The sequence below is a fragment of the Anopheles stephensi genome, chromosome 2 (genome assembly GCF_013141755.1).
Source record: "Anopheles stephensi strain Indian chromosome 2, UCI_ANSTEP_V1.0, whole genome shotgun sequence".
NCBI lineage: Eukaryota > Metazoa > Arthropoda > Insecta > Diptera > Culicidae > Anopheles > Anopheles stephensi.
In genome coordinates, this window is record NC_050202.1 from 55745445 (window position 1) to 55754826 (window position 9382).

Below are 9382 nucleotides of genomic sequence, written 5' to 3' on the forward strand. Positions count from 1 at the left end.
TTTCCCCCGGATATACACGACAGCTGGCGCCCCCTGTGATGACGTTGAACAGCTCCAAATCCAGTGACATTGAAGTCACACCACATCGTACCACCACAGGAGGCTTCTCTTTTCGTGCTGGTTAATCTCGCACCGAGTCGCGTCCGATTAACCGTGGATTATACTACGACTGTGAGGCAAGGTTTGGTGAAGGTTTGCCATTAATCCGGTCGCTTTCGGATCCCTTTCAGGTGCGAGTTAAGAACAGCGGTGATGATAAAAATAGAGTTACCGCAGATTATCCTAGACCACCACCTGTCTAGGGTAGGTAGTCGTTTCAACTCCAGGGTTTTGGGGTATAAAAATGCCGTTGTCCAGCGTTTGCAGGGTACAGTGCTCTGTAGGATCTCGCTCAGTTCTAACCAACCTTCTCAAACACCATCAGCATCATCATGAAGTGCGACGCAGTGATCGAGAAAATTAAGGCCCGCGTTGCCTCGATCGACCCGAACGGTCCGCGTAAGGTGCTCGGTGTGTTCCAGCTGAACATCGAGGCTGCCGATGGCATGCACGAGATTGGTAAGCAATAATGACGAGTCCTCAACGACGCACAGAGTACTAAATCGACGCTCTCCTATCCACACAGTTGTCGATCTGAAGGCACTGAAGGTGTCGGACGGTAAGGCCGGATCGCCCGATGTGGTGATCAACCTGAAGGATGAGGACTTCATCGCCATCGGTACGAAGCAGGTCCCGGTGAAGGATGCCGTCGCCCAGGGCAAGGTGACGATGACTGGCGATCAGAACCTCTTCCAGGCCTTGGTTGATGCGATCTAAACAAAGAGACTGACTGAATCGATAAAAATAAAGATTTGGAGCACTGGTCGTTCTCCCTTTTCCTCCAAGCAACAAGTCGAGTTCTTTAGAGTTTACAGGTGGTAGCGATTGTGGCGTTGGTCACAAAAAAGAAAAGCTAGTCAGCATAGCATACCCGGTTAGGTAACTCGAAACAGTCACACACTGACTCTGAGCATTGTTTCCCGATTCTGCTTGTCATCCTACAACCTGTTGGTTCAGCTATAGCAGCTGGGTCGATTCGCGGTAATCAGATAAGGCAGTATAAGGCGGCGGTGGTGGTATATTATTGTGTACCAATTGCAATCTTGATAATCAATTGCAGTGCGAGTAATTGTTCAAATTAATGACTTGGCTATGAGGTTCTTGCTCCCACCACCAAATAAGGCGTCCACAGTGCAGCTGGGGCTGCTCCATTTATTATGCTGTCTCATTGTGATGCTGTGCAGCTTATCTGGCGGAGCAGGGGCTGAACGCGGCAGCACCAACTACAGCAAGTTAATCGGATCAAGTGTGGTCAAGATTTGCAGTTGCCTAATGGACATTAAAGCTAAAACCTAGCTGCCAGACTACACATCCATCATCCCATAGCACCTGCTCATGACTCGCCCGCCGGGGAACGCACCACAAACGACGCCCAATTGACGATGGCTGGCCGTTCAATTCACGCTCAATAATCCAATTAAAAGTACACCGTTCGGGGTAGTACTCGAACGATGACTTCGTCCGTAACTTGCAACCACTTCACCAGCACCCAACGGGAAGGGTGCTGCTGCTCTCCGTTCCCTCGGCCGCTCCCTATGCCTATCCCTGCTATCTCTATGGCCAAAAGTTAAGCAGATAAGATAGTCATCTTTGCGCTGGGATACTCTGGGAGAGTAAGAGAGTACGTGTGTAGGTGAGATATGGGGCGGCGAAAAGCTTGGCCCATCTTCCGTCCATTCGTCGATTGTTCACTAATCATCGGTGTTGGGCTGGGTCGAAGATCTTAAGGCCAATCTAATACATACGCGTGTGTGTGTGTGTGTGCGTGTGTTGCACTACCTACGTCCGCTTCTATCAGCCCAAGTGCAAGTGAACGCTGGTGCGCGATTGTTCGAACGTGCTCTGCTATAAAACCCCGATTGGAAGATCTTCGCCGTCCATTCGTTTGCCAGTTTGATCGGGTTGTTGTTGTAACGGAAGTCGTACCACGGTCGTCATGTCGCTGGAAGCTGTTATCGAGAAGGTGAAGGCTCGCGTTAATGCCGTCGATCCGAACGGACCCCGGAAAGTGTTGGGAGTGTTCCAGTTCAACATTAAAACCGCGTCCGGTGTGGAGCAGTATGGTAAGAGCCGGAAGAAAGCCGGAACCAACGTGGACAGTTGAGTGCATAGTGCTGGCTGTTGTGTCTAATGAATGGGTGCTTGTGTGCGTTTACAGTGATCGATCTGAAGCAGTTGAAGGTGGAGAAAGGTACGACGGCGACCCCGGACGTGACCGTCACCCTCACCGTGGAGGACCTGATCGCGGTCAGTGCCCGCACGCTATCGGTTGGCGATGCGCTAACGCAGGGAAAGCTTGAGATTCAGGGTGATGCCACGTTAGCTGCCAAGCTGGCCGAAGTCATCTAAATGCGTACTCCTCGGTACACCTTAATCTCCGATGTGATTTACTGACGTACTGCGACCCCCGCTTCCGCGACGATGACGCTCCCTCATTTGACGGCGGTCGGGTTTCGTTGGCGTTAAAGATTTTTTTTTTAATAAACAGCACAAAAACGCTTCCTACTACACTCTGGGTGATTTTAAATGATCAGCTATTTAAGCTGCTGTAGGATTTGAACAGCATTGAAAGAACGGTGTCTCAACGCCATCACTTCACCGCAGCTTGGATCTACCAAGCCTCCTCTGTCTATGATGAAAGTCAAAAAAGACTTTACGGGCTAGCCGTCTGGTGCCATTCTCATGACATGCTTTGAACCACTGTTGAAGAATAATATTTTGCCGAATCTAACCAATCATAGCAACAGGAGGATTCTTAGTCCAAATGTGAAAGGTATGCATAGGTCACAGTAGGCTATTCAGATATAATATATCTAGCATGCTGAACTCCCAATAGCCACCAGAGTCTAGTAAGTCAAATTCAATGTCCAAAAATAGTATTATCTAATCTACATCTACATCTAACAGCGCTTTGGTTGTAGTTTGGACGGACATGAGTCATGGACTATGCTGACAGAGGACGCCGATGTAATAGCCATTTTCGAGCGGCGAGTGTTAAGGACTATCTTTGGCGATGAGTGCGAGCAGGGCGGAGGAGAATGAACCACGAGCTAAATGAACAGTTTGGTTGTTGCTGATACTCTGAAGGTGGCAAAACCTGGTATATACAACAGCTGGAACACGTGCTGAGGATGCCGAACTCATGGGAAAGTGCTCTTCAGCGACCCGTTCGGCATGAGTAACAGAACAGCACAGCGAGCTCGTTGGCTGGATCTGTCGGACATCCGATGCAGCCGTGATTGGTAGAATGCAACCCTGGACCGAGTTTCCTAACCGATGCGAGGTACAGATGAATAATTGTGAGGACTTTGTCCGTTATTGTCTAGCAAAAACTAATCTCACTGCTACTAGAACAACAAATCGCCACTGAGACACACGACACTAGCAAAGCTATAACCACCTCCGTCAAATTAATTGTTTCACTTCCTCGTTCCCTGGCACACAACAAACCCTCCAGAGCGATAAGACAATGCTTGCCAAATGCCGTTCATTGTTGCAGACTAGAACACACCGTTCGCGAACACGTGTGAAGCTCTCGCACTCGTTTCTTATCAGCGTCGGTGCAGTCGGCGCTTCTCGCTGCACCGAACTTGTTGATACATCAACAGCTGACCGGACACCAACCACCGACCAACGATCTGGTGGAGGTGTCTGATCCTGTGAATAGTACGAACGCGAAATTTCACGACAGACGATCACGCACACAAGCGCGCGCTTGTTGATCGTAGTTTTTCGTCGCGTTGGCGTCATATATGTGAGAATCGGAACACGTGAGAGAGACGACATTTGCTTACCGTGGCGGTAGTGCACGAACCTACGCCGCCATCCCGACCAGTTGTGGTGCAGAGCTGTGTGCCGTGAGGATCTCGCGCATCGGTGATCACAGTGTGTCCGCAACCCGGGTTTCCTGCTGCTCTGTTGGTGGGGGGTACGCGCGTGTGGGTGGGAAAATGAATCCGGTGCTGTGTGACTTCATTGCCGGTTCCTTCGGTGGTAAGCAAGCGAGATTGAAGCCCTGAAGAACAACAACGTCCAAGGTGTTACCGTTTTTTTTCTTTGCGTTTCTCGTCTTCCGAAAAGGGGCCTGTGGTTTGCTGGTTGGTCATCCGATGGACACGATTAAGGCATGGCAGCAGAACTCGAACTACGGCATGGGCAGCGCAATGTACAACATCATCATACGCAACAATGGTGTAAGTGACGACGGTGTTTGCGTACATATCGAGCCAAAAACGTCACCGAAACGCGCTCAGCCGATGGGTTCCCGCGACGGTTCACGCGAGGCTAAGCATGCAATCACCTCACATTCTAGCGCGCGGCTAGACGCCAGTGTACGAAATTAATCCTGGCAAATCGAAGAGACGCGTGCAGCTCGCCGTGAGCAATAAACATCGTACGAACAACGTGCGGAAGTCACTTCCCTATGATGGGGTGGCCAAATTTAGAACCACACCAACACACGCTGCCGTCGGTGGTGGTCAGGGTCGATCACAGCTTCCCATTCATAGTGTCGTCCACCTGCTTAGGTTGGGTGGGGCTATGTGTTTACTGCAGACAGCTGACGTCTCTCCCTCTCTCTCTTCTCCCGATCTGTGTTGTTGTAGCTCAGAGGATTCTACCGTGGAATGTACTTCCCGCTACTATCGAACGGTGCCTTGAATTCGGTCGTCTTTGCCGTGTACGGTTCACATCTGCGCTATCTACAAAAGCAGTAAGTGATGAGCACGCCGATCTTGAAGAGCTAATATACAATATAAGATTCTATCACCCTCCACAGTACACGATCGGATCGGCTACGAAAGGCATACTGGAGGAAGCACGTGTTTCTCGCAGGATCAATGGCCGGTCTGGCGCAAGTGTTTCTGGCCTGTCCGATCGAGGTGGTGAAAGTACGGCTGCAGACACTATCCTGTGAGTATTGGAATTTCTAATGGTGTAGGACCATTTTTACACTACCGGTTCCCGGTTTCCCAGTTATCGGACATCCGTGGGCGTGTCTGAAGGACATTTTCCGGCGCGAAGGCTTCTCGGGGATTTACCGCGGCATCACACCGATGATGTTCCGCGACGTCCTGCCGTACGGTGTGTACATGTACGTGTACGAGTATATGCTGGAGATTGAGGAGCGACTGCACCGGCTCAGCAAGGAACGGCTTACCGGTGTACCGATCGGTGGTGCCCTGCAGGCCTCGTTGATAGCGACGGCGGGCGCGGTGGCGGGTGTTGCCTCGTGGATGTTTATCGTACCGTTCGACGTGGTAAAGACGGTCATGCAGGCGGAAACGGATCCGTCCGTGCACAAAAGCATGATGCACTGTTTCCGGTCGATGATAAAGGTAGGTTGGTTTTCACTTACCTCTTCAGCCGTTTATCTCCAACCAACATCCAACGGCCTGCCTTTTCGCTTCCAATTGCAGAAACATGGATGGCGCTCACTGTTCCGGGGTAGCCTGGTGATTATTGCCCGTGCCGCTCCCGTCAATTCGGCCACCTTTCTCGGGTACGAGTACTGTCTGGAGAAGTGTCAACATTTGCTTGATGAGAAATGATGGATGGGGACACACGATTACGCGGAGGATTAGTGTATCTATCGCACCGATAAGTATAATTATGTTCCTTGTGATTGATGGCAGTTGTTCAAGCTGTAAGTTGTCAGGATTGTGTACTGGGGTTAGAAGAAGATGCAGATATTTACATCATATGGAGTAATTTAAGAACTTAAAATTTGTGTACATTAATATATGTTAAGCTGTGTAAAATAAATTAAAGCGTTAGATATACACGCGCCTTAAAGTTAAAATATATCTATTGGAAGCGTGTTTATGACTTTATTAGTAGTAATAGAGAGTCGACAACGGTGCCAGTTTTCATACGGCAGGACTAGGATCCAAGTCCCATCCGAACCGTTCCCCCAGTAGTGAGGACTGACAGACTAATGAATAGTTATCTGAACCGTTTCCAAAACTGATGACAAAACTTACCGTTCTAGTTCACAGCTGTCATCTAACCATCCTCCAGGTGCCGGTTTCATAAAACTGCTTCTTGTTCACCTTCTTCTATAGTGTTTTCTTAATATATTTTAATTGTTATATTATATTATTTTTATCCCTTTGGTTTTACTAACATTTTCTCTTGTGTTCATGGTTTTTTTTTTCTTCATCAGTTCATCCCTGCTGCTGCTCATATAATCGTTTTCTTGTTCAACGAACTACACGTCTCGCGTTATCCAGTTTGTGCTTGTGGAAAACTGCATATTTCACCATGTTGTAGGTCTGCGCCTCCTGTGATGTGTGACATCATCGGCAACCAATTTTCACCTCCTCTTTCCTCTCTTCCTTAACTTCTGGGGCCTGTTGCACCAAGGGCAAGTCCGACATTGGCCGACTACTACTGTACTGTACTGTGACGTTTCTTTACCCGTGTGTATCGCTTTCTCCATCGTCTCTATTCACATCGTGGATCTGTTTAGTGTGTTGAGTTTTAAAGTTTTCTTTTTTATGATCCACAGCTGGTTCAAGGGAAAGGTGAATTTTCCTGTCCCTTACTTAGCAACCTGTGCCACTGTAATTTTCTTATATGTTCCTATGTTTTGTTTTTTTTTGTCTCTTCATCCTTTCTACTCATATCAATACAACACATTCACTCTAACACGGTTATAGTAGGCTGTGGCATAAACCTGTGTTAACCCATGCTTCCTTAGCTACGCGCGATACGGTCGTCGTCTACTAGGCATTTTTGGAGGAAATGTTTGCAGCGCGGCTAATGTTGTTGTCCATGTATGTGGGGGGTTAGGTTTTCTTAATGTGTTTATTTCATAACGTTTAGGAGGGGCCCAACGTTTAGTTTCGGGGGATGGAAATTAAATTATGATCTGTACACCCTTTTCTTCCTGGTTGTTTAGTGCACTAGCTTGTTTTACATTTTTTATTCGATAAGCACCTCTTACACTAGTGAATTATCAGGTTTAGCAACCGTGCTGTCTTAAACCCATACCGTTTAATGCATGTTTTACCATCATATACCGACTGAGACCTTATGCGAAGAAAGTAAAGCCTCCCACAGTGATGATGTTTGGGGCTTTTTAATATGGGTGCTTGCGGTATCGTTTTATCGCTCGGGTGTTATTTCCTCTACACACTTTCGTATTGTTTATTCTAGTGTTTGTTTTTCTCTTTCGTTCTCTAAAGTTTCGGTTGACTATTAACTAACTCTTTTTACGCTGATTTTATAAGCTAATAAGTTTGTTCTCTATTACAGCAAACTTACCAACCCATCGTGATCGCTCTTTTCGCGTTTTTGTTTCGTTTTCTGCCAATTTTCCATTCACTTTTCTTCCTTACCCGATCGTACACCACCACTGTATGATATATCCTTCCGCATCAGAAGATGGATAACTGGCCGTGTTCCCCAATTTTGCCGCCTAATCTTGTTCTTAATCCACCTACTGTGGCGCTTCCTCCATATTCAGCATTCGGCAGCAAAGTTTTCGCCCGATTTACACTAAAACAAACAACAAGCACAATTAGTATCTTTTCGGGTTTCAGGTAAAGCAAATGGCTGAGCTGCAGACTTATCGTCGCCTTTCTACCGTGCATCTCAGTCATCTAAACCGTGCACACTCACACACATGCAAAATTACAAGCGAATTCACTCACACACACACACACACACACACACTCACGGTTGCACACCGGACCGATAATAGTGTACGTACGTACATCATGGCGACAGTGTTAGTGTACCCACACGCTGTCAATTTTATCCTTCGCCGACTACTACGATCGACTGTCGTTACCGCGATGCACATACATTGGCGGTAGGAATAACCACTCAATAACGAGAAGTAAATCAAAATAGAAAGAATTAGAATAAGGAGTTAACTCTTATACTTATACTAATCCTGTCGAACAATGCCGCCTCTTTGCCAAACACTTCTCCAGCGTTTTCGTTGATCCTTGCCGCAGTGCGGTGCCTTTAGTTGATGGTCTATTGTACACCCCTTGTGACGTCTTCTCTCAAATGATGTTCATGTAGATGTTTCCTCTGTACTGTCTGCCCTGTCTAAGCTCAAGTCGTCCTACTCGCTAGGTCCTGAAGGTATCCCTTCCTCTGTCCTTAAGAAATGTGCTTCCTTTTTTGCTCTCCTCTTGATCTGCGATCCCCTCTGCTTGAAGTCCCTGTACTGCTGTTGGGTGCGATCCTCTTTGGAATACGCGGCTGTAGTCTGGTCTCCCCCAGGCTCCACGGCGATGGCCTGGACTGGAGAGTGTTCAGCGCAAATTCACTCGTGTAGCTGTTCGGCGCATCCTTAACGGTTATCATCTTGCTCTCCCTCCCTATCCAGTCCGTTGCCGTCTTCCTGGGGCTAGAAACAATTGAGGATAGGCATTTCCATATCCGTGCTAGCTTCATTGCAGGTCCCTTTCCTCCTGTCTACCATCTCTCTTTATGCTCCTTCCCGTCGCCTCCACGATAGACCTCCCCTTTATATCCCAATCCGCCACACCCGCAACGGTTCGAACGATCCTCTGCTACGAGCTTTATCGGCATTCAATAAGTGCTATCACCTGTTCGACTATAATGTCCTCCTGTCTCGTTTTCGTGCCTGTCTTCGTGAAGCCTCTTTCCTTGCCTTGCCTGATCCTACTGTCATCATCGCTTTTCCTTTAAGTATAAAAGATAATTGTTAAACCATCATTGGCGGACAATAAATAATAATAATAATAAAAGCTCTTACAGAGTTAAATCTCGAGGAATGATTTAACTCACGTTACTGAGTGGCTATTCCCATCACTGAATGCACAGTGATGAAAAATTAAATTAGAAAAGCTTCCTATTCGTTGGTAGATAAAGAAGGAAAAGAATGAAGCTTTGACGGTTCTTTCCCGTGTTTGTAGGGTAGCAGACGCAAAGAAGGAAAATTTAAATGTAAAAGCACCAAAGCAGCACTGAAAAAGGATGTAAAAATATGAGTAACGAACATACAACAAGAGAGAGGATCGCCCTACAGCAACGGACTTCTCGTTCGCCAAAATTCGATCGCTACACGAGCACTAAGAAGAATAGTAGCTCACTTTCCTTTTAAAACAAACGCCTGCTTCGATTCAAAACTACCGATAAATTGAATATCTTCATTTTACTGATAATTTTGAATCGAAGCAGACGTGGATTGACGTTGATCGAATCTCGGTGAACACGAAGCAGTCCGTGCTGAGAGGACTCATATCTACAAACTATGGCTGTTTTTTTCTCTGCACAGCAAAATTAACCGGGGGAAAATCAA

General features: G+C 47.2%; 3 protein-coding genes across 3 annotated transcripts; all 3 read left to right on the plus strand.

The window, feature by feature from the left end:
* The first annotated feature begins 349 nt into the window (after positions 1-349).
* LOC118502903 lies at positions 350-888 on the plus strand. The gene is made up of 2 exons (XM_036035626.1): positions 350-558; positions 626-888. Exons 1-2 carry the CDS (start codon positions 432-434, stop codon positions 814-816), a joined length of 318 nt encoding a protein of 105 aa, XP_035891519.1. The 5' UTR covers positions 350-431; the 3' UTR covers positions 817-888.
* A 1072-nt stretch (positions 889-1960) lies between these two features.
* On the plus strand, positions 1961-2609 carry LOC118502901. Its single transcript, XM_036035623.1, has 2 exons — positions 1961-2162; positions 2258-2609. Exons 1-2 carry the CDS (start codon positions 2036-2038, stop codon positions 2446-2448), a joined length of 318 nt encoding a protein of 105 aa, XP_035891516.1. The 5' UTR covers positions 1961-2035; the 3' UTR covers positions 2449-2609.
* An 896-nt stretch (positions 2610-3505) lies between these two features.
* On the plus strand, positions 3506-5903 carry LOC118502888 (solute carrier family 25 member 45). The gene is made up of 6 exons (XM_036035606.1): positions 3506-4092; positions 4180-4292; positions 4704-4810; positions 4877-5010; positions 5074-5435; positions 5517-5903. The coding sequence occupies exons 1-6, from the start codon at positions 4050-4052 to the stop codon at positions 5646-5648; spliced, it is 891 nt and encodes a 296-aa protein (XP_035891499.1). The 5' UTR covers positions 3506-4049; the 3' UTR covers positions 5649-5903.
* The last annotated feature ends 3479 nt before the right edge of the window (positions 5904-9382 follow it).

Excerpts from the sequence above, each read along its gene's own strand:
- LOC118502903 (XM_036035626.1), top strand. The coding sequence starts at position 432 with ATGAAGTGCGACGCAGTGATCGAGAAAATTAAGGCCCGCGTTGCCTCG. Across the intron at positions 559-625 it reads CGATGGCATGCACGAGATTG|TTGTCGATCTGAAGGCACTG; the intron begins GTAAGCAATAAT and ends CTATCCACACAG.
- LOC118502901 (XM_036035623.1), top strand. The coding sequence starts at position 2,036 with ATGTCGCTGGAAGCTGTTATCGAGAAGGTGAAGGCTCGCGTTAATGCC. Across the intron at positions 2,163-2,257 it reads GTCCGGTGTGGAGCAGTATG|TGATCGATCTGAAGCAGTTG; the intron begins GTAAGAGCCGGA and ends GTGCGTTTACAG.
- LOC118502888 (XM_036035606.1), top strand. The coding sequence starts at position 4,050 with ATGAATCCGGTGCTGTGTGACTTCATTGCCGGTTCCTTCGGTG. Across the intron at positions 4,093-4,179 it reads CATTGCCGGTTCCTTCGGTG|GGGCCTGTGGTTTGCTGGTT; the intron begins GTAAGCAAGCGA and ends TCTTCCGAAAAG. Across the intron at positions 5,011-5,073 it reads ACGGCTGCAGACACTATCCT|TTATCGGACATCCGTGGGCG; the intron begins GTGAGTATTGGA and ends CCGGTTTCCCAG.